This window comes from Amphibalanus amphitrite, unplaced genomic scaffold (genome assembly GCF_019059575.1).
Source record: "Amphibalanus amphitrite isolate SeventyFive unplaced genomic scaffold, NRLGWU_Aamphi_draft 000543F_arrow, whole genome shotgun sequence".
Taxonomy (NCBI): domain Eukaryota; kingdom Metazoa; phylum Arthropoda; class Thecostraca; order Balanomorpha; family Balanidae; genus Amphibalanus; species Amphibalanus amphitrite.
This window is the reverse complement of record NW_024882037.1, coordinates 26,121-53,974: the sequence shown is the minus strand read 5'-3', so window position 1 is coordinate 53,974 and position 27,854 is coordinate 26,121. Positions and strand designations below refer to the sequence as shown.

Genomic DNA, 27,854 nt, shown 5'->3' with positions numbered 1-27,854 from the left:
GTCACGCTGGGGTAATCATCCACAGAGTCAACACACCACCGGCCACACGGACAGACACATACAAAGAGACGAGTGGCCGCGGGCGGGTCACGTTGGAACCACGGGTCTCTGGAGCCATCTGCTGAGCTCAGGCACGGCTCGGATCACAACAAGGAAGCGCTAAATAAGGTGGTCTGAGCTGGAGAGGGTGGTTTGAGCTGGAGAGCGGACCAAGACTGAAGGAGCGGCCCGGGGGATACAGACTGGTCCCGGACCTACCCAGTCACGCAGTGAAGACCCCCGCGGCCGTCCCGTCGGGTGGACGGGTGGACCGCGGTCTGCAGCGGGCGCGGTGACCGACCGTCTGATGTCCGGCGTCTCCGGCCGCCAGCCGCCCGTCTAATGGTGTCTCCTGTGTAATTGGAGCGGCGGGGGTCCGGCGCGCGGTGCCCGCGGCACAGACCGACCCAGGTCGACCCAGGGGTCCGAGCGGCCAGCACGGCACACACAGCGCGTTATTAATGATGAGCGGCGCGGCCGAGCCAGAGCGCACTGCCGCCGCGCAGCCCGCCAATGCACCTTTAGTTATGATAAATGACAACCGAGCGGCCGACGGAGAGCCAAAGAAATGCCTATTTGAACAGAATTCACCACGGAGTGTTGGATAAACGGCGCGATTACTAAACAAACCGGTGTGACTCAGCCGGTCTAGCTAAAGGCGGCGTGGGCAGGGGCGTCCGCGCGGCCAAAGCAGTGATTAGATTAATTTGCCACACCACTCGGACGTCGCCAGTCGCGCTCACAGAGCCCCAGCGGACGCTGCAAAGACCAAAACGCACCAGTCACGCTGATCATAAATCAGTGGCTAGCAGGCAGGCGGTCGGCCGGACGGACGGACGGACTGGGTCCGGCCGGCCGGCCGGGAAATTCCGCCACCAGCGCCGCCGCGTCGACGGCCGGCACTGCCGATCAGCGGCCGTCGACGGCCCCTTCCAGGCCATGTCGGCAAACACGGTGTTGACAGAGCCGACTGCGGCCACCAGCGGCGGACCAGGCGGCTGTTTGAACATCATCAGCATGCGCCGCCGGCCATGATCGCGGCGGGCGGCCGAATTCAAATCCTCCTCCCGAATGTAAAGAGCGCCGCGCCTGAAGAACAACGGTCTCAGGGTCAACGACGACAGCTCCGGGCGGCACTCCCAGCGGCGCCGTTTGCGCTGGACATTTTATACCGAAGGTCGGCATCACAGAGTGAGCAAACAGAGTCGGACCTGATCACCCCACTGGCTCTAAGGACAAACACCAGTCTGATGGGGAAACTCCCCTGCGTTACAGCGTTTCGACCACACGCCAGTCTCACGGCGGCACTGACTTCACCATCAGTGTTTCTGGATCAAATCACCAATGCTTTCCTCAGTCTGCATACCCGCTTCAACATTACATGCTGTGAGAACTGTCCAGCAGCAACAACATACTAAGTCAGCATGAGCCATGAATGCGAGCCCCCCCCCCCCCCCAAAAGGAGACACTGGAGTTGGTCCCAACCCGACACGGCAGTGTATCGGCCGCCCTGAGACCCTTCCTTCTTCTGGAAGCGCAGACTACCAGCAGTCCGCCGATCGTCTGTCAGTCCTCAGCCAGCAGAGTCGGTCACTGTGCCATAATGGTCACTATGCTGGTCACTCCACAGCGCTGGTCACTGTGACAGTGCCTGCCGGGTATGACTGGCCAGACGAGCGCCGCACCAGTCAGCGTGATCCGAGCACTGCTGGGGGTCGGACATGACGGTCATCCTACTCACTACGCGTCCTTCGATACCATACCGCAGAGAGCCGTCACTGACTCACCAACAGTGGCAGAGGGTGACGGACAGCAGTGGTGTGCTGAGCCACTGGTGACGGACCACTGCACCGTGGGGACTTATGCCATCCTAGCACGCATTAAGTGGCAAGTTAAAGTATTTCGATTTCCACTTTTTTGTTATTCATCCCACGTAGAATTGTCCAGCGCATCCGAATCACACCTTAAATCGTCTGTAAAATGATTGTTTATGCCTCAAAAAAACTCTCAAAGTGTAGCTTCGTCCTGACCAGCGTCGTGCTACCTGCTTACAGCGAAAAAGCACACTACGATAAAACGCCCTCTCACTCGTTTCCCTGAACAGCAGGTTATAGTTGCGACATGTTTTCATTATCTTTGACTTATAAGGAAGATGATGGTATGCACGAAAATTTCCAAAATTCATCCAAATGTATAATTTTTGACCGAAATGCTAAAAATGTTAAAATGCTTCTTGATTCAAAGAGTTGACAAGCAAACTATTGCCTTACAAAGTTTGATACGCGGTGTTACGCGTGGAAATGTATATCAAAATGTTCTCCAATAATTTCTGCATCGGGGGCAGCTCTCATTTTTTGCCGAAATTTGCCTAAACCAGTCACTATGAGACGTCAAAGCAGACGGTGCCGCGTGGTTTCTTACGCCCCGCCGGGCCGCGCCGCGGCGGGTTACCCGACCGCAGCACACCGCCTGGGGGTTTCCGGTCAGTATAGGAGTTGGGAGGAGGGAGGAAGGGGGTGATACCATGTTGACATTATTTTTCTATCGCCAAATGTTCTTTTTGAACAAAACAACAACACCCTTGCAACGCTGCGTCCATTTTATTGGCTATCGCCGCCAATGTTCACCTTATTGAACTTCAGTACAGAGCTTTGATATAGGTAAATCGAAAAATGCTGTAACTTTGTAAAGTGAGGTTGGAGGTTTTGGGGTGCTAATCACGAATTTCAAGCTAGTTTTGATCAAGGATGATGTTTTCATGCTAGGCCGGGTCAGGTCAGGCCCGACCAGTAGGTGTTTTGCCGGCTATCCATAGAAGGTAGGCGTCAATTACCTTTGACGGCTTCGTAGCATGTTCCGTTAGGCACCAAAACTACTTAAATCTTCAAATGGGTGTTAAGTTCGAAATAAGCTCCAAGCACTTATCTAGAAAAATTGTATAACTTGAAAAAGTCAACTAAGGTCATCTAAGGTAAATGACCTTGATTTGACCTTAACGTGACCTTAAAATGCAAAGAACAAACAGCATTTCATACCTTGGAGAGTTAACAACCACAACAAGACTGAAAACGCGCCGATAATGTGCGCTGATAAGCGCCAAATCGATACCAGCCTGACATGGTCTGGTGAAACAGGTCACAAGTCAAATTTTTATTAAGGTCAAGGTCATGAAATTTTAAGTGTGTGAGTAACATTGATCGAATCGAAGGTATAGAAAGTTTCGTCGTGATCCGCCACGTTTTGCTTGAGTTAGTATGCGAAAAGTCGAAAAAGTCGAGGACAGAAGTCTGTGCGACCCCCTCCCCCTTTAAGTGCAAGGACTAACAAAGTGCAAAGGTTGAGCCCGAAATGCCTTTTGGTGATTGGGCTAGACATTATCAAATATCTACTTCTAAAACGATTGTAGTTTCGTTCTACTTTTTTAACGCTTCCACGCCCACGATGCATTGCTAGCCGAAAACGCTTCAGTGCTAAGTCCTTGGGGAGGGGGCGGGGGAGGGATGGGGTCAAGCAGGAGAGCCAACCATGTTGTCAGGGATCATACACCCTAAGCTTAACCATTTGAAGGTGAAATAAAATTAGTTAAGGTAGCGGAGGATGCGATATAAATAAATTCGTGCTAGTATCGATAAAAACCCCACAGTGCACTGGTGAAGGGTCGCTGCTGACTGAGTGCTGGTGAACAGTGTTGGTAATAAGAGACACTGAGCACAGACGACATAGTTTCAGCTCGATGGTCTACCCGGCATTGCAAGATGTAGTGGGAAGACAGATGGCTAAAGTTGGCGTTTCCTTCCTTCCCTGCTCGGGAGTGGACGATCATACAGTGGACGGCTCGAACCATCAGCAGCCAGAATAGGAAACCGAGGGACGAGCGGACAAGGCGAATAGATGAGACACCCGTCCAGTCACCGGGCCGCTCCGTGCAGTGAGTCACCGAGGAGGATAGCAGCGAGAAAGCCGCGTCACCGGCAAGCGGAGACAACCGCCCAGTCACACTTCCAGGAACATACCTCACAATTCGAGAAGAGTCGAGAACAGCAGAAGCCGGCGCCTCAGGAGCTCACTCTCACAGATCCTCCGAACACCCTCCGGGGACCGGACTGGCAGACACCAGAGACCAGCCACTGGAGAGCCGGATTCACTCTCGGCGGCGGCTCCGGCTGCAACCGGGCGCCGTCCGACCGCCCCTGGAAGAGTCGCCACGGGCACCTGGACAAGATGGCGGCGGCCAGCGCGACCGGCGGGACGCCGCACCGCCCCGCCCCGGCGCCGTATAATCACAGACGCCCAGACGCGCGCTTCTTGTACGATTTTTTTGTCATTATTCCATTATTTGGAATGACTTTTTATTTGGAACAAAGCGGACGTCTCGGGGCCGATGGAGGATCAGGAGGGGCGGCGGCGAGCAGGGGGCGCCGCCGGGCGGGGGCGGGGGCGGCGAGCCGCCCGCCGGCGTCCTCCGACATGTCACGGGTCCTGCAGCCACGACAGTGCAGGAGACGTTGGCTCGCGGGCGGCGCGTGTTGTCGCTCGCAGCGGCGTGGATCAGCATTAGCCACGCGGTATCATTAATCAGGGGCGGCACAGATGAAGCGCCGCCGCCGCCGCGGCCGCCGGCTGGCCGACTGATACCCATCAGAGGAGGAGGCGGCCAGCACGCCGGCACAAACACGGCGCAGACACCGAGCGGCGCAGGCGGCGCGTCACGACCGGGAGCGGCCGGCGGCGCGCCCGGGGCCACGGTCACGACCGGCTCACTCGCCGCCGGCTGCCGGACCGGCCACACCCAGCGGCAGGACTCTGTGTTCACACCGCCACCAGCGGCGGGGCAGGAGCCGCGCCCAGCCGCTACACCAAACGGACATGACGCCCGACAGGCCCCTCGGGGAGATAACGAGCCGTCAGGGCTACCGCCGCCGCCGGCACGCCATTTGCCTTGGCATCCGTGCCGCCTCAGAGCAGTGGCAATCCCGGATCAAACGGGTTCAAACCAAACGCATAGCTGACAAACCAAACGCAAAGTACGGCCAGCGCAGATAATGTCCCCTGAGCTGGACATATGAACGTCCCGAGCGTTCGACCCCTGGACAACTAGAGGTAGATAAAATAACGAAGAGAGTCGGGAGAGTCAGACAGTTGCCAGCGCTGGCTGCCTGCACTCCGCCGCCGGGCTCCCGGCGCCCGGCCGAGCTCGCCGTGCCACCGCTCGCCGGTAATTGCACGCCAGCCGTCCGTGCAGCGGTGGCATCACGATCCGCGCCTGCAGCGGCCGCCGGCGCCGCACCAGATGGAACGCACCGCGACGCCGCCGCCGCCATCACAGCGCCCGGCCAGCCTCTATCTATTAACGGCGCGCATAAAAACCTTTCAGGCCGGAGCCTTTGTTAGGTACACGGGACCCCCGGCCAGAGCACGGTGATTAATGAATTCTCTATCTTACCTATTGATGCGATGGAAAGAATACAGGCAAATGACTAATGATTGGCGGCGGCAGGGCGGCCGGCGGCGCCGCGCCGCCGGCTGCGCATGCGCCGTGACCTCGGGCGGCCGGCGGTGTGCAGTCACCTGTCTCCGGGTCGGCGGTGGAGTCGATCCTCTGCCAGAGGTGGCGCAGAGCGGCGCGGTGCTCCTCCTCGGTGGCTCCGTCCTCGTCCTCTTCCTCGTCCTCCCAGTCGTCGACCGTGCGCCACCGCTGCTCCCGCTGCTCCTCCTCCTCCTGCTGCTCTGCCTCCAGCGCCGGCCAGTCGCCTGAAACATACTGCGGACGGGAAACTGGTCAGAATGATCGGTACTGACCGGATCCGCGAGTGGAACGGGGAAGCAAATAACAGACATCAAGACAAAACAATAATGAATAGAAACAAAGACACATTGTAAAAAAAAAGTAACTTCTATCTCCCTCTTCCTCCACCTCCAGTAAAGAAATGCCTGATCACCGTTGGAGCATTATTGACAGGTCTACAGGCGTCTCAGACACCCATGACAGGGTTACCGGCTGAACTGGAAAAGGGTATTGTAACAAAGCGCACGACCGATGAGAATACGTTAGGTCAGGGAGTCACGAACAGAACGGAAGCAGTTTTAAACGCTGAGCAACGGTGGACGTATGTGACTGGTAAAAATCCGGCTACGAATGCCGGCAGTCATCACAAGCGATCACTCTGAAAAGAAATTCTGAGCAGACATGGTTAAAACCCATTATAGGAAACCGGACTGACTCTTGCGAACACAGAAATCCACATAAATAAGCCTAAATAAGGTGTCATCAAGTCGTTTCAAGTTGGCATCGAAAGCCTGACGGCGGCGAGGACTGGAGCCGAGTGAGACTCGAGACGGGTCGAGGTCGGTGTGCGATGACGGCGCACCTTATTGGGCCGGACAGGCGGCTGTGTGGGATCGGACGGCTCCCACAGCGGCGTGCGCTCAGAGCGGGCTGCTCGCTGACAGCGCGCTGACGTATCCTGTCGGCCGATTGGCCGGCGGCGGCCGGCGCCGATCCCGCAGCCAATCATGTCACCGTCCGGAGCGGCGCCTCATGGCGGCGGTCAGCGGCGCGACTGTCACCGACCGCTAACGGTGGCCGCCCGGAAAGTCCGCGCCCGCAGCCCGGAGATAGCCGCCCCACAGCTCCCTCGAGAGGGGCAGGTCGCAGCGGTCACCCAAACGCGCCGCCCACGGCCGGTCACAGTTCAGTCGCATCATCGGCGGCAAGGGCCGGCCGGGAGGTGGCCAGTCACGTCGCGACGCGATGGTATCGGCGCGGCGCGGACCGTACCGGCCCGGCCCGGTCATTAGTGAGACCGGCGCTGACAAATCACGGCGGCACACGGCGCCCACCGCCGCCCGCCGCCGACGGCACCCTGGACCAGCTGTGAAACCGTGTCAGCAAATACACCACCCCGACTGCACGACCGTATAGGCATCCTGAACGAACACGACACACCACCCCGAAACGCCCACACATGTCGGCCAGCTGTGGCCGCAGAGCAGTGTAACTCTATTAGCGTTGCGATAACACTCCATCTCTAAGACAAACAGCATCTGATGGCATAGGATTATCATCATGAGCTCAGCACTTTGGTACCCGCTCGCCGGGCTCGGAGAGCACTGGGCGGCGGTGCCGGACCGACTCCGGGTGCGTTACCTCCTGGGCCGGCTTGAGCGGCACCAGTGCGTCGTCGTCATCGTCGAGCGGCTCGGGCGAGCAGCACGAGCCGGCCGAGCCGTCCTCGAGTGACGGCGGCGCCGACGGGGGCGGCGACGCGCCCAGGACCATGTCCTGACGGAGGAGTACCTCGATGGCCTCGGCATCCTGGAGACACACAGCGACACGCACGGGTCAGAGCTCAGCAGGGAACCACGGGTGGGGTGTATGGTCGTTGGTCGATAATCAGTTCGGTACAACGAGGAGATGCGGTCAGAGCTCAGAACAGTACAGCGAGAGAATGCCTCCAAGTGTGATACGACACAGGGAACAGGCAAGGACTAGCTTACATCGCGACATGTACGAAATGCGAGCTGCGCTAAGATACGCGATGGATACGCGATGGATAAAATATCTTTCTTTTGTCATCGAGAGGCCTGCGGGTAGAGAATTCAGTGGCTGGTAAGAATACCTTTGTCAATAACTTTCTGCAAGCGTGCTCCAAATCACAGATACAACCAGGGATCAACGACCATGGAAGGCAGACGCCCTCCGACGCAGGCTCAACTGGCGCTGGAAGCACGGCAACACGTTTCCCCGGCACACCACTCATCACCCAGACCGCAATTTGTGACAAATGAACGCTGGAACATCACTTCGGTCATGGGAATGGTCACATAAATATGCACGCAAAGTGCCAAAAACTCGTGTCATTGGCCCACTAATAACTCAACGATCGCATGAGTCACGAAAGTTAATAACGGAAAGAAGTTTGTCTGAAAATAAATATGCACGTAAAATGTTTAAAACTCATGCTATTTACCAGCTAATACTTCAGTGTCTTGCATGTTCTTTGCAAATAAATATTATTTAAGGATTTGTTTTAAATCATCGCGACTCCTTCCGATATCTTTATGGGAAGAGCTGATTCACGGTCCCGGTATTGCATCCCGGCACTGAAGAAACTTGATAACTCTAGATGGATGCCTAGCCGATCAACGGACCGCAACGAACAGCAGCAAACCGAACAGTTGCTTCAGTAAAATAAAAATGCAACTTAGGCCACAACATAACCTAAGATCAACTGGGCTCAATATCAGTTACGCATCTTGAACAGGGATGATGGTATGCATAACCAACAGCAACAAGCTTCGTCTCATGACGGTGGAAGAAATTAGCGTGTGAAATGTGAATGCGCACCATTCGCAATCCGGGAAGGTATGTCGAGTACCCTGTTTTTAGTTGAGATTACCTAAGCCTTTTCATTTTGATGGCTTGCTTTACTCCGCGTTAATCAGGGGAGAAAGTCGTAAGACGCTGGCGTAAGGCGCCCTTTCGATAGAACAGGATAACTGCTCATATATATTATATTTGTAAGCTCTTGCAACGTTTGTTTCTGCGTTTTGTTTAAAGGGGCAAGATTTTCGGTTCCGAGGTGGTGTCGTTTGCAGGTGGTGAGCACTTTAATGTTTTGACATGTTCTGATATACATTTTTGTCTCATTGTTTTCCATCTAATAACTGGGAGAGGGCCTTTAAATTATGTTACAAAGGCATGTTTTGCTTAATTAGTTATTTTGCCCATAACTCATTAAGGCGCTTTACGTGTTGCAACGATTTTGTGTATCACGATGGAATCTCTTGAAAAAAAATGAAGCTCAAAGACATTTGGTAGTTGAGGGTAAGACACCCCCCCCCCCCAAAATCACTGCGTCAGGGCTGTGGAGTCGATGCCTTTTCGACGCCTCCCATTCCGACCCCGACTCCGGTCGACTCCAACTTCGACCCCAACTCCGGGCTCCGACTGTCGACTCCAATCGACTCCAATTCCGACTCAGACTCGGCAGACCTTGAATGGCTGCGAAGTTGATGGATTTTCGTTGGCTCCGACTCCGGCCCTGGCTTTACTTCGATAATCGACTCCGGCTATAAGTTAAGTAGGTAAGTATAAGGTAAGTAAGGTAAGCATAAGTAAGTATATAAGGTTAGTATAAGGTAAAGCACCCCTCCCCGGGGCGTCTTACCCACCCCGTGGGGTAAGACGCCCTTTTGCAAGACTTTTTTAAAAACATCTGCGTCGCTCACTACGTATAAGGTGATAATGCACAATTTCCAGCTCGCAAAGAAGGGGAAATAGTTGGTCTATTCTAACGCACACATATCTCAATGGTGGATGGAATTATGCGAAGAATGATTGCATTTTTCCTTAAATCGAGGAAAAATTCTTACCCCACTCTCCCCTACTCCAAGTTATTGTGCACTGTGCACCTAGTGCGACTTTTTCACCTAGTGCGACTTTTTCAGAGCCGTGGGTAAAAATGAATGGATTAAAATGTAATTCGTCTGTTCGGGCATGGTCATATCTTTAGTCTCACGTGTTAAAACTGCCAAGAAGTGGCCGAACCCTAGGTCGGAGCCTTCCAATGACTATCTGGCCAGGGCGACACAGAAGGGCTCACTTAGCATGACGGACAGCCACAATATTACAACCGTCTCATACATCACCAGCTACCGCATCACGGCTAAAAACAATATCACAGGCCATGAACTACGGCAGCTTTTCAAAAGTGAAGCACCCAGCTAATCTCGGACGGTAGTGACGGTAGGTAGAGTTCCACCGTCTCGACTGTAGGGTCGGCCGGCGACAGTCGGCTTTCCCGGCGGGGCACGGCCGGGGCCGCAGCAAAGGTCGGCCCGACCGATGGCCGTGTGATGGTACAGCGGTCGTAAAGCCCAAACGAGTAAAATTACAGAAAGAAACGGACGATTTTTTGGGGTCTAAAATTGGGTATATTAATCTCGGACTAATCAGTGATGAAAATGATTGGAGGATAAGACAGTACGACATTACAAGCAATAAAAGTGATCAATCATTCGATTCAAACCATTTTGCACCATTCAAACTCTCCGATCTCAAAAATTAAAGGAAGGAAGTTATTCATAGGAAAAGGAATTCATAGGAATTGTTTGTGTCATACATGTATGTAAATAAATTACGTGGTTCTGAATTCAGGACTGCGGAGTCGATGGATTTTAGGGTGACTCCCACTCCAACTCTGACTCCGGCTTGAAAATTCGACTCAGACTCTGACTCCAACCGGTTCTATTAAAATCCATATCATGACATTGAAGTTCATAATGGAGATGTTTTTATCTTACCTGAAACGATCCCTTGTGCGTTCCAAGGCTTTGCGTTGCAAATATGCATTAAAAATAGCATGCAGAATTAAAAAGCAGGTTTTCGGGAATTCACCGTCTTCTGCTTCTTTCGCTGAAAACGTTCGTCCAAAACAGCAAAATGGCCTTTTTCGACAAAATCTAATTTCGAGCGCAGTATCGTCAATTAAACAGTGGGCCATGACGTTGGGCCATGCAGCGTTAACTCCGACTCCGGAGTCGGAGTCGACTCCACTCCGACTCCGGGCGGGAAGATTTTGGCGACTCCACTCCGACTCCGGGCAGAACTGTCGACTCCGACTCCGACTCCGACTCCGACTCCGACTCCGACTCCGACCCCGACCCCGCAGCCCTGTTTCTGATAGACAGGGTGATAATATCAGCTGCTTCTTCGACATTTTTTTATACGGAAATTTTAAGTTAACGCACGCCTTGCCAATGCAACCAAAAACATTTTGAGCGCATTGTGCAAGTCGTACGATGATAGAGAGCTTAGTTCTTCTCCGCCCCAGCCCGCGGCCCGATAAAAAATCCCAGTACATCTCGGATCCATTGGCCCATGTGACTATCGATCCGAAAACGTAGCGCTAATAACCCGCTACAAATGGAGTAATTACGGGTGTTGGGCTCTAACACACCAGCGCCAATACTATCGGATTGATCGGAGCCGACGGAGGTATAATGTCCAACGGGCGACAAATAAGCCACACGTCACCAGTGTGAATACGGCACGGCACATACAACCAAAACCCTGCCTCAGCTCAGAGTGAATTGGGTACGGAAGATATTGTCACCGTGTCAAGGGTATATCATGTACTACTTGTATGTAGGTACTGCAAAGCATAAAATTCAATCCAACCGCAAATGTGGTCGAGCCATCGCCACTCTTCTTCTATGAACCATGAGTAGACATGAGAACCCCACGTTCCGTCGCAATAAAACACTTCGTAGGAACTCCGAGCAATTTGTCTATTTAATTGAAGTAGCTACGTTTGTCAATTAAACCCCTACAATTTAGCCCTCAATTATAATGGAGTGCATCACATCATAAATCTCGCTCCGGTCGCACATTTCAGCAGAGTTACAGAGCAGTGACGGCTGGATACTGATACCGGGATGCCTATATCGTATCGTATATTGAGGGCTTATCCACATGTGGCTATTATGGCCCAGTCATTTTACATGATACAGGTGCGTCGACAAGGAAGCATAACACAGCAGCCAACTAAGCTCTCTGCTATAGGCTACATTCGTGACACGAGAAGCATTGGAATATCCGCAATTGGTTGCCGGTAAACGTAAACAACCTGAATAAAGGTTACTGAACATTCATATGAAAACCAAATTGAAGAGAAACATAAACGACGTATCCATTTGGCTGCTTAATGATTAGGATAAAAAAGATAAAGAGGGGCTAAAAATATGCTCAAACTTTTACATTTGGACTCAAACACAGATGATAAACCCATCCGCCTATACGACCAAATATGTCCCAAAAACTTGATTACATAGCATGCATTTAGTTTTCGAAATCAGTGCCCTTTTATCTGGCCATGACCCTTAGAATTGCTTGTTTTCATAGGCGGCGGAACGGGGGGGGGCACCGGGGCACCGTGCCCCCCCTTGAATTCTGCAAGGGGGGCACCAATAGCAAGGTGCCCCCCCCCTTAAATTTGATGTATTAGTACCAGGCGCGGATTCGGGAAAGCTCCAAGGGGAGGGTCATGAATCGAAGTGGTGCCCCTACCTATACCCAAAATTAAAACCTCAACGGATTTCGGCCACTTCATTTTGGTGGAGCCCTATTTTCAGTTTGTTATTTTCTTTATTTTCGGTTAGTCGTGTGATGACTGGTGCCCCTGCTAGGCAGCTGGTGCCCCTGGAAAGACTGTGGTACCTACCTACCCTGCCCCCTGACAAGCCTACGGTGGGCCCTGCACATGACTTAGGTGCCCATGGGCCCTGACAGGCCCGTGGTGCCCCTGACAGGCCTATGGTGTCCTTGCTAGGCCTGTGGTGTCCCTGGGCCTTGGCAGGTCTGTGGTGCCCCTGCCGAGCCTGTGGTGCCCCTGTTAGAACGCAGGTGCCCTTGACAGGATTGTGGTGCCCCTGACAATCCTAAAGTGCCAACGACAGGCTTGTGGTGCCCTTGACAGGCCCATGATGCCCTTGCGAGGCCGGTGGTTCCCCTGCGAAGCCGATAGTGCCCCTGGCAGGCCTCTGGTGCCCCTGGCAGGTCTGTGGTGCCCCTGGAAGACCTGTAGTGCTTTTGCTAGGCCGATGGTGCTCCTGACAGGCCTGTGGTGCCACTGACAGGCCCGTGGTGTCCCTGCTAGGCCTGTGGTACCCCTGGCGGGCCTGTGGTGCCCCTGTCGGCTGTCAGGCCTGTGGTGCTCCTGGCAGGCATGTGGTGACCCCAGGCCCAAAGTCATGACCCATGTGACCTCCCCCTGGGATTCGCCACTGATTAGTACTGCGATGGCTTCTTGGTAATTTGATACATGTAGGATTAATGGAATTTATCAAACGAGAATAAGGAAGAGACAAACACATAGGTACTTGAGGATCAGCTTAAAGTTAACCACACAATTTAGGGTGGTCCATTTTGAAAAAGTTTCTAGGATCCGTCGGGCCGGGTCGGAATTCTTGTCGATACCATGACACAAGGTAGTGTGCAAAATTTCATTCTGATCGGATAAATTTATCCCGTCCCGCAAAGCGGCCAAAGTTTTCCCTATGTTAACAATAAGGGGATGGGCGATAATACGGATTCTCCCACTCAGTTAACATTTTTTGCTCAATACGCACTGGCAGTCACTAAAAAAGAACAGCAAAGGAGAGAAACAAATCAGAGTGGAATAGGCATTAGTGAAAATAGCATATCGGTACAGATTAAAAGACGAAGTCCACCGTGCGAGCCATCCTAAACCAATCTCCCGCCCGGGTGCAACGCCCAGTGTAGTTACGCTCCTCGACCTGAAGGAAGTGCTGTCACTGTTCCTTGCCGTGCGCGATGGCGCTAAAAATTTGCCGCTGATGAGGGCAACAGTGCAGCACCCGGCTCCTGCAAAGTCGTTTATCACCCGTATATGTGTCGGTCGCCGACAAGCAGTGGTCAAGTCGTCATTGTACGACCCCTCGGCCGGTCCACTTTGAGGAAATCGTGACTGGCCACTAGGGCGGTGCCGAGACCAACATATGCAAAGGACACCAGCGAGCGCCGCTCCACTGCGTCGAGGGCGACGTCGGCGCGGCAGGGTTCTTCTATCTTAGCCGCTGCTGCATGGAGGTGGTGATCGCCTGCTTTTCCTCGACCGCCGTCCATAGGCGGCGGAACGAGGGGGGCACCGGGGCACCGTGCCCCCCTTTGATTTTGCCATTTTAACATAAGTTCTATGGGCGTTGCATGGAAAGAATGGGACCAAAAGTCGGCAGTGCCCCCCCCCCCCCTTAATTGAGGGTGTTTCGCCGCTGCTGCCGCCGTCCCGACGCCGAAGGAGACCGATGGCCTTGAGACTTTGCCTATCACCTTTCCCGGTTACCTTCCGATATCCGTGTGGTAAGCGGCGAGGGCCTTTGGTGAGGGCGATGTCACTTCCCCATGCTGAGGTCGATCAATGGGCAGACAGTCACGATGCTACCCTTGTGACGATTAAGGTGGTGAACCGGACCATCGTCCTCTTCTCGTGCTCGGTGAGCGCGAGCTGGCAGAAGAGAATGATCTTGAGAGTGTTCATCACCTTTGCAATCCAACGACCACGTTGTAAGGCAACCGGTTCCGGATGCTGGCCTCAAAATCACCGTCCATCACGACGATGGTGCATTGCACCATATCGCGGCAGTCATCCCGGGGCCGCTGCTTCATCAGCAACGCGCATCAGGTGGCGATCATCTTGTCGGCGAAATCGATTAAGTAATTGAGCGGTTTGAACGACACTCGTTCCGTGAGCTGCCACCACTTTACAACCGCTTGAACGACAGGATCTCGGGAGCCCGTGGCCGGAAGACGGATGGTGAGTGCCAAGTGAAAGAGGCGCCCTGCACTTGCTCGTTCGTAAGAGGCTGTTTCATCCAGCAAGGATTTGCTTTTTCTGGCTGCCAAAACAAGCCACATTTCGGTGATTAAGCGTGTGCGTCTTGCAGCTGCTGCGGCGATCCCAAACGCAGGCAAAGCCACAATTAGCGTAATGCATATCGCACCTCCTGGCATATAGTGGCTTGCTGCTGGCACTGGAGAACAGAAACTGCAACAGGAATTGTGGATTATCGTTCCTGTCTGTGGCTGATGGGAAGACTAGCTCTATCATTGAGGACTGAGGAGGCTAGAGAGGGCTGGTGCGATGAGCAGGCAAGCTCATTGGTAGATAGCCGCTGGCACGACTGGGCAATGTTGAAAGACGAATATTCGCCCTATACTAAAGACTGGTACGTATAATGGAAACTTTGACCGCTTTGCGGGACGGGAAAAAATCACCCGATCTTAATGAAATTTTGTACAGAAGCTTGTGCTATAGTATCGACAAGAATTCCGACCCGGCCCGATGAATCTGACGAACTTTATTTTTACCATGTAGATGTGGACCACCCTACCACACATACGGGGGTGAACTGCCATTTTCGTTTAGTAAAAAAAAATAAAAATAAAAAATCATCGTGTCAGGGCTGTGACGAAAAATAAGTGGCCTAAATCCGATGAGAAAACAGGATTTGGGGGTACCCTAGGTTTGGCTCCTTGAGCTGGTGCCCCCCCTTGTCTCAAATCGTTCCGCCGCCTATGCTTGTTTTGAGTTCGACACTTACACAATATCTTCAGCATCTTTATCGAATCGACACCTACTTTGTCAGAAATTGAGCTCGACATAATCAACGCCGCGTTCAATTGAGTTACCCGTGAAAATACCCTGAATTTCTTCGAACTGTTCTTGACCTGTTATCTGAACTCTAACTTCAAATCGCGCTTCGGTGAGACCTACCCAACGAAGCTTCACACCTTTCGCTACAATCTTAGTTTCGAAGATAATCTGGGGGTGGGATACAAGCCCCCCTTTCTCAGTCAATAGTGTTCAGTTAAATTACCGTATCGCGAACTGAAAGGAGGAAACAATGCCGTAAACTCCTCGTCAGAACAACACTAGATCAAAACAGTTATCTACGCAACTGAACGACATTCAACTGGGCGAGTTGGTGTAACCTGATTATTTAAATGAGCAGAAACTGCATTGGCGCCAGTACCTAACAGACGTCTAACTTACCAAGCCACATTTCAGAGGCAGCTCTAAAATGGGCACGACCGACCGTCGCCTGGCGTGAACGACCCCGTGTCGACGGCGACTCCGACCAATATCCGCGGCTCATCACAGCGCCGACTCTGGAGACGTGGAGCCAGCCCAACAGAGCGGGCATGGCCGTAACGCCAGGCATGTTCGCCAGGAGCTCCGGTCCACACAGCAGCGCAAACTCGCACTCTGAGAGGTCGATCGGCTCGGCGGACAATCGCCCTCCGGATAGACACTGCACAAGACGGTTTTTCAGTTGCTCAGGCTACCAACCACAGCAGATGCCCTTCGTCTGCCAAATCTTAGGACACGGGTCCTCAGGGATATCTTTGAGACACGGCGGACACTAATAAGCGGAGCCAATAGACGCAGCGAACACGACTGTCGTGCACAGAGTCTCACTCGACTGCCGACACTGACGACGACGCCATACTAAAAACCCCGGGCACAAACAGACCAGCGCGCGGCCGGCATGGCCCACACCAGTCCCAAGAGCCACGTAAACAACTCTGAAAAATGAACGCCACTCGGTAACCAGGTGAACCATTACCGGCGCATGATAAATGGGTGGCGCGCTGACCGGCCGCGGCGGCCCGCGCCGGGGCGCAGAGAAGAGGCGGGGTGTGGACACGCCGGGAATACGGATAGCAGGCAGGGTGCGAACCGACGGCCAGTCGGACTCATCGGGAATGCAGCACGCATTCCGACCGGATGGTTAGACAGATTACTCTCATTTTTACCAAATGTTTTACTTTGAAATATGTTATGTGATATATACTAATGAAATACCACTCTTAAGTTGTGCTCCCATCGGTTGGCAATCGTTACTTCAACGTGGCATTTTCTTCGAACCGTGATTCGCCTCATAACCAACTTCTGCCGTTTACTTCACTGCATACTGACATTCTCAACTGATCGTCGTCACCAAGGCGTCGGCACTTTGCACCACCAGCTGCATCTGAGCTGTCTTTTCTGCCGATACCTTCCTATAGTCTGCGGTGCTAGCGTCTTCTGCTGGCGAGTTAACGATTGGCCGTCATTATACCGTCCATTTAGATCTTGTCGACACGATGAGGCGTGCTCGAGTCTGTACAGGATCCACGTCACAGATGTAGTAATTTATGCTGATGACGGCGGCCTTCTCGACAGGACGTGCCATCGTCTCTGGTCTAGCTCTTTGTTTGAATTCTAGCAATATCTTAAAAGATGCGTTTTGACTTTTGAGTTTATCGCAAAACGTCATGCATGTCTTAAAGCTATTTGTAAAAATGTGTCTCTGAAATGTTAAGGTACCTTATCCGCACTTCTAAAAAGTGCCAAAATGACAGCAATGTTGTGACTGGATACTCACGCGCATGTAATACTTATGTCAAGAATGAGCAAATGCTCCCGTCCCTTAAGTATTAGTTCTTAACCGCGATGATGTTCCCTTTGTCTTTCAAGCATGCTCTTGTTCATATGGGCTATAGCCCTGCTTATATTTAAAGTCATTTCTTTTTAGTGGAGCACAAAATTCAGAGGTAATATCACATAACTAGATCAGCTTTGTTAAGTCAAAGGTAATTTCTCACAACTAGTTCAACTTAACTAAGTTTATTCAACATCAAATCTCGTAAATGTGCGAGAACAACCCAATAACAGTCAATCGCGTTTGCGTAGGCTGCGAATTATGCAAAACGACACCATGCACATAATGTTACTTGTAAACAAATTGTTAAGCTACCAGCTAGGTAATCGGTTCCTATATTTTACGCTCACCTAAGTGGCTTGAGTAAGCATGACTCCGTTTGATCTGAAATCTTAATTACCCTATTCTTTTCCACCTGCGTTTATCTGCTCTCGTTAACCCTATTAGTGGCGGGGGGGGGGGGCTGTTTTCATCCACCCCTCAGGTTTTTCGGGAATATCTCCGAAACCGCTGAAGCTACGATGCTGAAATTTTCTGACTTTTCCTAAAACTAAATTGGGCACATTCCCTGAAAATTTCAAGTTCATAACTTTACCAGGGGCGCCTCCAGAGCACTGGGAATTGGGGGGTCCTATTCGTGAAGCGAGTCATTTGGGCGAAGACCACGATGCTGATGTATTATAACTGTATGCACCAGTTTTACGAACAGTGAATGAAAGGTATCATGTGATAACATATACAAAGTTATTGTGCATCCTCTTTTGACACGTTTTTGCTATAATAGGCGGATCCAGGCGTCCAAAAAGGGGGGTTATGTTTTACCTCCCAACATAGCTGCCCTGACACCACCTATGCATGACCAATGCAATTGTAGTCGTTCTCTCATACGAAAATAGTAACATAACAAGACCATTACCACCCTTTTTAGAAACAGTACCAACAAAAACCTTATTTACTATACTTTTTGTGTACCCCCAATCTCAATGATCTGTATCCGCCTATGATTTTTGAAAATGCATATTTTTAGGACCCATTTGAATTCCTGGTTCATTCTCTATCGATCGGCAAAAGTTGCGTTAAGATTGGTTCAGAAACCTGGCCGTGATAAACAGTCTAAAATGTATCTGCAATTTGCCCGTTTTTACCCCCCCCCCCTCTACCCCCCTATTGACATTTTTAATTTTTATTTTTTAGAAATGTAGATCACGTTGAGCGAAATCGAATGCCGTTTGAATTTTGAAAATCGGCCCGTTAGATCTCGAGATATCAAGGGGGGGTCGTAAACAGCCCCCCTGCCACTAATAGGGGTAGCCAGGAGCCTGCCACTAATAGGGTTAAAGGTAGTGTGCCAGCTTTCTTGGACCGTATGGAGTTAATGGCCCAGATAAGGAGAACCGGATTTTTAGAACTTATCCATACCTTCAAAACTCATGGAAACGTCTTAAATTCTTCAAATTTTGAGTACCCCAGTGCGAAATTCGCCCCGACGGGTTGTCGGTCGTACCCCAACCACATTTCACACCACTATGAACAATAAATGCACACGCTGAAATCGCTATTACCGATATGCTCATCCAATCAAGTTTCCATAAACCCGTTCATCATCATCTCCTGCGGTTTCGAACACGCCTGTTAGGTGGCTTCTGATGCTCGTCGAGGTCGGAATTTCCAAATACGCGTGGTGCGTCGGGCCGCGCGCTCTGACTTCGGCCAACAAAAATGCGTCAGCTGATCATTGTCATTTCTGCCACTTGCGTGTGGTGAAATGGGGTCATAACTTATAAGACGGCTTTTTCATATCAATTATTTTACATAAAATTATATTTCAAACCATAAATAATGTTCGACAGCCAAATAAAAGAAACAATACCAATACGGGATTACAGTTTAAGGCTCGACATTGTGTTGTCTACGATTAGACAGCTGATAACTCATTCCCGTACGTCGTATGGTCGTAACACTATAATGACCTTTGCTTATTGTCACAAGTGCGCCGCATTCGCGATTGTTGCCCGACGCCTGTTTGCAGGTGAGCCCACTACAGTTGTTATACATATCTAAAAACCGAAAAACTTTTAGGCGAAAAAGGCACTATTCCAGGCCCATTTTTGATTTTTTTTGCGATATTAGGTAAAAACAGAAGCTTCTTATCCTAGGAAAAATAAAATGGGAAATCTTTCAAAGGTGGCACACTACCTTTAAAGAGAAACTAATTAAGACCAGAGGAGATGATGTCAGAATGAAGCGTGACGGACGGTGTAGCAGAGTGAAAATGTCGGTTCGGTGAATAATAACAAGCCAAAGATGTTGGAGGAGGAGAGAGCGGAGGACAGACCACCAGCCAGCGGAGCTGAAGCAGATGGACACGTCCGCTGGGGTTGCTACTGAACAGCGTGGCATCCTCCCGCATGGGATTGTTATGATTAGGGAGCACAACAGATTAATTAGTGAAGACAGATAGAAACTGAAAATATCCATAAATAACCCGCCAGGCCACTGTTCAGTATACATCTTCAGTCCAGAACAGTATGAATTTGGTTGGATCATGGATGCAAGGCAGCCTCGACATATCCGCCATCTATGGGACCGAACGAAATCATAGGTGAGGAGTTGCAGCAAAATGAGCCGCAGATGGCAGCACCTCCCAGGGCGAGGGAGCCGCAGATGCACGAACAGAGGGTCGCATATCCGCCGCCTGGTGGTCAAAAGGAGAAGCTGAGAGTAAGCGCCACCTGGCGATCTAGCAGGGAACCTGACCGGACTCTGCTCCTAGCGGATCATCGAATTTAGAAAATGATCTGGTATCTTACTGGGATGAGTTTGTCAGGCACATCCGTTTTTTTTTGTCTTTTGCATCCGTTCTCTGCCCTCAGGAGAGAGGATTGGGAATTGGGACAATGCCATCTCAACAGGATGATCTCAGCCACCGCAACACATCCGTCGGTGGTTGACGCAGAATTATCTCTCACCCCTGCGTCATTATATACCTAACCCTAAAATGGTCTCTATGGACTGAAGGCGCAATGCAGACGTCCAATAGACTGCTAACCCACCAAAACAAAAGGCGATCCATCCTTTTTAATCCCACGTAGTCGAGTGGACCAAAGATGGGCTGCGAGTCGAGCGAGGAGGCATTTCAGACATCTTCTCCTACCTTCAGCACTCAGCAGGTGTCAAAATCAGGGGATCCCGTGGGTGGCGAGCTAGACCAGAGACGAAAGCGAAACCGGCTCTGGGGATAAGGCGTTGCGCTCAGTGGCCCGCAGATTGAATTAACCTCCGTGGAACACATCGTAACCCGATTATAACCAGTATGGCGAGATACCATGGATGGGCAATAGGCTGGGCACCGTACTGAGCTGAGGTGTGCTACACTGGGATGGGCAGTGATTACTGGACAAGCCGGCCGGGCACCGGGCTGAGGCGTGCTGGACTCGATCGCACAGCTCACAAGTCGAGACTGCGCAAAGAACGCCGTCAGAGTGTCCCTTGGGGAAGGGGCTAGGTGGTTACGAAATCAGCGAGATAGACATGGAACTGACGAACATAATCAGCAACAGCTCTATGGTAACAAAAATATATGACATAGGCAAGAATATCTACGGCCAGAGCCATCAGCAGACTACATATTTATCGTTATAATTTTGACGAAAGCCTTACTAAGGATTTCTGGTTTAATCAGCATATGGCGTAAAAGCAGATGACATTTGGGGAGTCTGACGGGAAGATCACGGTCGCGACGGGTCCGAGCATGCAGCTCCGCGAAGGCTGACGGTCCGTGGCACTGCGCCAGTGTGATGACTCAGCAAAACAGACGCCACGGGCCGGGACCGCTCTCAGGACGGCACGTCTTTATACCCGAGCTCACCACAATCCGTCAGCCCGTACTACCCATACCCGGCGGGAGCAGTCGACCCGCTCTCACACGGAAACGCTAGTCCAACTCCCCAATTCTCTGTACTTTGCTCCGAGTCCACCCAGTCCACGAACGCGCACACGCCAGTGCCTCTCGTAATTCCACGGCGATAACGCTGTCGACTCGACGTATATCAAACATTCAACGCTTATCGACGACTCATTACGTAACGATTACAATACAAACGAAAAATGTGCGGGATCGCATGCCTATCGAATCGAAAGCTTTTCATTTCATAAGATTGATATGTAGTACACCAATTTACCATCCAGTAGTTCCATACGAACGTCTTGCTGAATGTCGATCAAGGACTGATGCAAATTGCATCACACCAAAAATAAACCAAAACAAAAACAAGAGGAAGAGCCAGCACGCTATTTCGGGTCGGAAGACCGCTCGTTTCAGCACCGCGGCCCAGTGAGGTCCACTCCAGAGCCGAGTGCCGCACGAACCCCAGGTGGACCGTCATGGTGAGCCAGCAGGCCAGTTTCAGACCGAGGCTCGCCGGTGTCCCGTGATGATGAGGGAGGTCAAAGGGACGGGTTCCGTCCCATGGAGCCGCGCTGGCTGGCACGGGGGCCAACTGCACAGCCGGCGGCGCCCCGGACAAGGGCCGCCCGGGACGGCACGGCACCTGACGTCAGCGGTCGGTGGTACTACACACAGCCCGTGGGCGAGCAGTGCGACGCACCGTCCAGGTTCAAGGTCCCGCGTGGGTAGCCGCCGGTGGGCAGCGACGGGTCCGAGGAGTGACAGCGGTCTGTCAACGGGAACGCCGTGCCTCGTGACCCGTGCAGTGCGCTGCTGCAGCTATGGACACGACGCAGACGCGCTATATCTAATATCCCCTCTCCTTCTTATACACACCGCCGCACTCGACACCTTTCCTCCCCGGCAAACCGGCGAAACAAAGTCGCCTGAGGTCACCTCACAACAGACTACGCCCCAAACATAAAACTGCTTGACCCTTGGCACGGAGCCTCGACCTCACGGCGAAATTCACGGCATAAAGAGCCGAGGCAAAACACCGTAACTGCCGCTAGAGTCGGCAGCTGGAGCGAAGCCAAGTCGTTCGAGAGTGTGGGCGCGCTCACATATGATTTACCTAACCTTCGTAGTTGGATGGCAGCTACGGGCCCCTCAAACAAAGACCAGGTTTCTGAGAGACGCGAACAGCAGTGGAGCGTAGGTTGGAGGGTGCCATTCGTAACCACGGGAGAATATGGCACATTGGTCAGCTTTCCAGTAACATTCGTTGATTCGTTGGCATGAGATCAGTCAACTGTTTGGAGCATGGGAGCCGATGACGCATCCGTCACTGCCCTATCAATAATCCTGCCAATAGCACGCATTACTGCCTGCAAAAACTTTCCCTCAAGCATACAAGACGAGAGTTTCTGCCCGACTTTCCTTTGATCAGGAGGATCTTCCAAAACATACCAGAATGTCCTAAATAAACACTCCATGGTCATTCTTTAATCCGGGCATCGATAAGCTAAAGCAGCCTCCGTTGAAACAATTCCACCTACCAGTCGAAGACGCACGGACTAACGGGATGGATAACGCGTAACACATGCAAGTACTGATGGATCCTTTTTGGCTCTGGAGTCTGGATGCATGGATCAGACTAAGGGGTGAGGTTCAGTTGCGTCAACTCAGAGACCACCAATTGACGCGTGTAAACAAACCACGAACTTCTCAACAGCCCGCCAGGATTCGAACAAAGACAGCATTGACTCACCGACAAGTGCCCTTACCATTCACCTCCTGAATAAAACAAATCAAAACATAGCGAGGATCAGCGGTCAGTATCGTAGCTGGATATTACCTACTTGGAGTTCTGACGTCACTGTAATTGGCCAAATGAGTGTCAAATCGACGCCAGAAGTCACCATTACGCTTCTGGACTGGGCGAGGGCCACCTGATACGGGAGTACAAGCGAGTCCCATTAGCTGCCAACCAAGTGTACCGGCGAGTTGGCATCTGTGAGCTGCCGCTCAAAGCCAACGGACACGCCCGCATCAATAACGGCCGTATCGATCGAACAGCGGGCCATGAATGTAAGCCAGCTGGGTCGGCCGCGCCCGGGCTGCTCACAAAACAGCGCGGCACACAGCAGGCAAGAACCAGGGTGACCCTATTCAATCAGCAAACATTCGACACGAAAACAGCACCAACAAAGAGATCCTTACTTAATTATACTAAAATAAATGTTAGCCGAATAAGGACATTGGTGGTCAAAGAAACCGGCTTCATGAGGGTAAAATCGTTGGAGAGATTAAGAGACCGCTTGCGGTAAGAACGGTTCCATGCACTTCAGTGTGGCAATTCAGGCGGACTGGATTGCTGCAAAACGCAGCTCGTTGGCTGATCCCACTACCAGTTTTTACTATCGTATGTAATCCTGAAAGAAACGTGGGCTAATCAACCCTGCCACGGGGTTCTTGCTGGCATCGGTATTTGTGGAACTGAGCTAATGAGTCATCGTAAAACAATAAAAAGCCTAGTCTCGTATAAAAAGGACCGAAGCCGCGCCTTCGGCTAGCATTGACACAAAATACAGGACTGCTTCAGAGCGACAGCTAACGCCGCCACCTACCTCGTCCGACATGTCCACGTCCGACTGGATGAAGTCGTCGCCGGTGTCAGCGCCGAGGCTGGAGCGGACGCGCTCGGCGGCCGACGCCTCCTCGGCCAGGTCGGCGTCCATCATTTCCCAGACGTCGAACTCGGCCGGCGGCGGCGGCAGCGGCAGGCCGGCCTCCAGCTCCAGCTCCAGCCGCCGGCTCAGGTCGCGCTCCAGACCCAGCTCCAGGTCGAGCTCCAGGTCCAGATCCAGCTCGGGCTCCGGCCGGGAGTCGTACAGGCCCGACAGCGACGAGAGGTCCTCGCTGACGTTGGCTGACTGCAGCAGGGTGCTGTTGCTGACCGGCGGGCCCGGCTCCGGCTCCGGCTCCGGCGGCAGCGGCAGGTCCGCCTCGCCGTCCAGCAGCTGGTAAGCCTGGATGTGGCTGGGCCGGAACGGCCGCTGGTACCGGCCCAGCGAGTGCAGCTCCTCGAACAGCTCCTCCTGGTAGCGCTCGATGACGTTGTCGATGTTCTTGTGGTGCGCGGCGTGCTCCAGGTGGGCGTGCACGGTGCGCGCAGAGGTGTGCGCCCAGCTCTGGCCCAGGATCAGGTCGGCCTCGAGCGGCGGCTCGTGCACGCCGCCCAGCTCCGGCTGGAAGCGCAGCAGGCTGGCCAGCATGGCCATCTGCACCAGGTTATTGTACAGTTTCTTGTCGTGGCTCACCATGGCTGCGGCTTAGTCACCGTTCACAGTTTACAGCAATGCCGCGGGTCCGATCACTGGCAGCTCACTGTTCGGTCAGAGCCGCATTGTCGGCGGTAAACGCGGTCGGCGCGGCAGGACGCCTTTCAATCAGCGACTCCCCCGGTCCTGCGGTACTTAGACAGCGATTGTACGCTTTTGGCGGCGCTTGTTCGGGGTCAGACGACGTGTGTCCGCGTCTGAAACGGCGGACAGGCGTCAGAGGGCGGCGAACTGCCCGGACGGACGGTCGGGGCGCACACGACTGGACCCCTGTGCCCGCGGCGGCCCGCCGACGGCACTGCCGCTCTGTTCTCGTGCCAGCGGACCGGCGCAGTGGGGTCCGGCCCGACCGTACCCGTCCGTCCGGCCCGAGTCCGAATCGATCGCAACACCAGTCATCAACACTGGTACAGCTCAGTTTCTTTGAAAAATACATCGAAAGGCAGCAGAAAATGCAGGATTGATAGCAACATATTAACAGGATAATCAGTTATCAGTGACTAACTACACTAACTACCTAACAACCATTTTAGTGCAGCTGGGCAGGGAATTCGAATTTTGAGCCTAAGGCAGCAAGGTAAGGTCCACATGAAAAATAATGATGACAAAAAGAAGCAAAAAGAAGCATGGTTGGTAGATCTATAAGGAAAAGTTTTATCTTTACAACTGCCACTTGCAAAATAATGTGTGGGCAGAAGATAAAACAAAGGTGATGGGGCAACACAAAAGCAGAGCAAAACAATGTCATCAGCAATTTATTTCTTGGTCAATTTGGCAGAAAAAGTTTCATATTCTCCAACCAAAATATCTGAAGCATATTTACTTCTAGACAAAAAGTACAAGAAATTTAAACAGTAAAATAATGGACCCATCCCTCAAAATTACACCTTGAGCCCAAGGGGAGCAAAAAAGAAAATCAGATGTGAAACATCTCAAGCACCTTTTGTCATTCAAGGCACAAGGAACAAAATAGGTCATAGTGCGATCAAAAGAAACTGAAAAAGACTTGGAAGATCACAAGCTTCTGTTTGACGGAGGCCAGAACTACAACATAGCAACACTAAACCAGCCACACCGGCACCCAAAGCCCCCAGGCAAAGTGGTGTCACCCTACCCTATGTCACCCTAGGTGGCCAGGGCTGGTTGAGCTGGCTACCTATAAAAATCATCTCATTCTTGATTTTACTTTTTACTTTCCATACATTCCTGGCACTCATCTTGTGCCATACATAGGTAACTACATGTCCGCAGCCCGCCAGGCTTTATAACCATACCATCAACCATACCTATCAGTATGGGTATCCCAATCAACGCAAAGTACTGAATGATACTTAAGTGATAAAAAGAATAAAAATTTTAGCATTAAAATCAAGGAGTGAGAAAATGACTTACAACAAAGGACAAAGGAAATATTGGTCCCTCATGACTAAAAGCAGTGCGCCACATAAGCCGATACCACATTTTAACCTTTGAACGCGGCTGAATGAAAAAATGTTAGCTCACCAAATGTTGTTGGTTATCTTGCGAAGCAACAGCAAATATCAAAGAAATTAGCACTGCCGTGAATTCCTGCAATTCAAATGAGAAACATCGAGAACTTCATTCACGATCAACACGGCCGGGCACACCGCGCCACAATAAACAATGCGAGCAGCGATGCCATTCCTTGGGATTTGTCCCAAGATCTTGGGATTTGAACATTAACATTGGGATCTTGTGATTTGCACTGCATATCTTGGGATCTGGCAGAAGCTGATTTCACTTTGTCTTCTCATGCTGTCGAATGCTTTTTCCTTGGTCGATAATAGATTTAGGATGGATCTGCCTCACGGTCGGTTAATCAAACATATTGAAGTAACGGACGAAGCTTGCAATGTTTCTAGCAGGCATTATCTTCCCGAGATCGCAGCATTATTTTTTGTACCATTACTTGTTATGGGTATAGTAGCAGCTTTCAGTTGCTGTTCGCAACTGGCGCTCATTTGTTTAATTTCCAACTACCGATCAATGGGGATGGGTGGTTTGGCGGCATGATGTTGGGTGGCTAGGAAAAGCTTTTACAAACATTATGCCTAAAAAATATTTCAGAAAGCGGCTCCCGCACAAAGCGTTTCATTTTACGGTTTTGCTCTATGGAGGCTTATCCGTTGAACGCGAACCAACATAAGGGCAATTTGCCTTTGACCTCGGAAAAGTGTCTGGTTACCTGACCTCTTGGCTCTGCTGGACCAAAAATATTCAAAGCGTAACCTTGCGACCTTCACAACACTGCTGACGTCTTGTAACTATATAGTCCAGGGGACGAGTTAGGTCCTCGTTTAGACCCCCTCGCCATCGTCGGCTTGAAAATTCATGGGCCCCAGCGGGCACTGGCTTACGCGCAGATTCACAGCATAGGCTTTTCGATTTCGGGATTCACATAAGCTTTTAAGAGCTTGTTTTGGAGCCCATATTTCAAAACTCGGTGGTGGAAAACACTTAAAATCAGCCTGACCTCACCTGACCCTAGCTTCTCCAAATGTGTCACGGGACAAATTTCGAAATAAATCCAAAATGCCACAGACTTCGTTTCCAAGAAGTTCTAACAGATTCGGACTTTGTGTTTTGGGTCCTTGACCCACCATTGACGGTAGACGAATGACCTGACCATAATATCAGATACCACCGGCTTCATGTTGTCTAGGGCCAGCATCTTCATTTTTCGTGAAGCTCTTATACTCGGTCAGGAACCGATCAGCTGTAGGAGTCCGATCAACCCCCTCCCCTCCCCTCCCCTCCCCCGGCCTCTAGGTACAGTTCACAGCAGAAGTAATGTGTGGTTTCAGTCATGGGTATGTTCTGCTTCTGAAGCCTAGGAACGATCAGTCAGACTGTAACGAGACTTTAAATGTAGCTTACATGTATCTTCACCCTTGCAGCTACAACTTTATCTATTGACGTCTTCTTTTCAATCAGTCCGCATTTAAAAATCGTCTGTCAAAGCCATCCGTTGAGATTGGTAAAACCACACATTACTTTAGCGGTGGGCTGTACATTAGCTGTTGTAAATACGCCAATAAGGACAAGGATGGACCCGAAGAAGAGAAAGTTGAATACTAAACACACTAATATGTCCAAAATAAGCTATGGATTTACTTGGGGTACTCCTAAGGATATGCGATGGGTAGTCTTGGGATTCGAGACGAGAATCTTGGGAAATTCTGGTCGAGATCTTGGGATGGAGCAAAAATGTGGATGGCATCACTGAATGCGAGTCATGACCAATCAGCGCTTTTCCATCTACGTCATTGCATCAGATGAATATCTCGCTCACCATTGGACAAGATAACTTTCCGCTGGCTAGACTTTTGTTGGCATTTGACGGATATTTTTCCTTGAAAACGATCTCTTTTCCTATTTCTTTGCCTACTTTCTATTTCATCAACCTTTTGACAAATAATGTTCCACCTTTTCCTGAATATTGTACTTTTATTCTGTCATTATCAGTAAGAGGAATGGCAGCTGGCCTTTTCATTCGCGGAACCTTCCAATGCGTCATAAGTATCTGCTACACCCTGCAAGCTGTGAAACATCTTCAT

The 27,854-nt window shown here is 51.4% G+C and overlaps 1 protein-coding gene across 1 annotated transcript in view; it reads right to left on the bottom strand.

Moving 5' to 3' along the window:
* The window catches only part of LOC122393598 (endoplasmic reticulum membrane sensor NFE2L1-like), an 85,192-nt gene extending 59,279 nt beyond the window's left edge, over positions 1-25,913 (bottom strand). The window contains exons 1-4 of the mRNA XM_043389787.1: positions 25,780-25,913; positions 23,563-24,473; positions 7,187-7,354; positions 5,608-5,800 (exon numbers count right to left, since the gene is read on the bottom strand). Coding sequence (XP_043245722.1) covers positions 5,608-5,800; positions 7,187-7,354; positions 23,563-24,258 — 1,057 coding nt within the window. The 5' untranslated portion in view covers positions 24,259-24,473; positions 25,780-25,913. The remainder of the gene's footprint in view (positions 1-5,607; positions 5,801-7,186; positions 7,355-23,562; positions 24,474-25,779) is intronic.
* Positions 25,914-27,854: the final 1,941 nt, after the last annotated feature.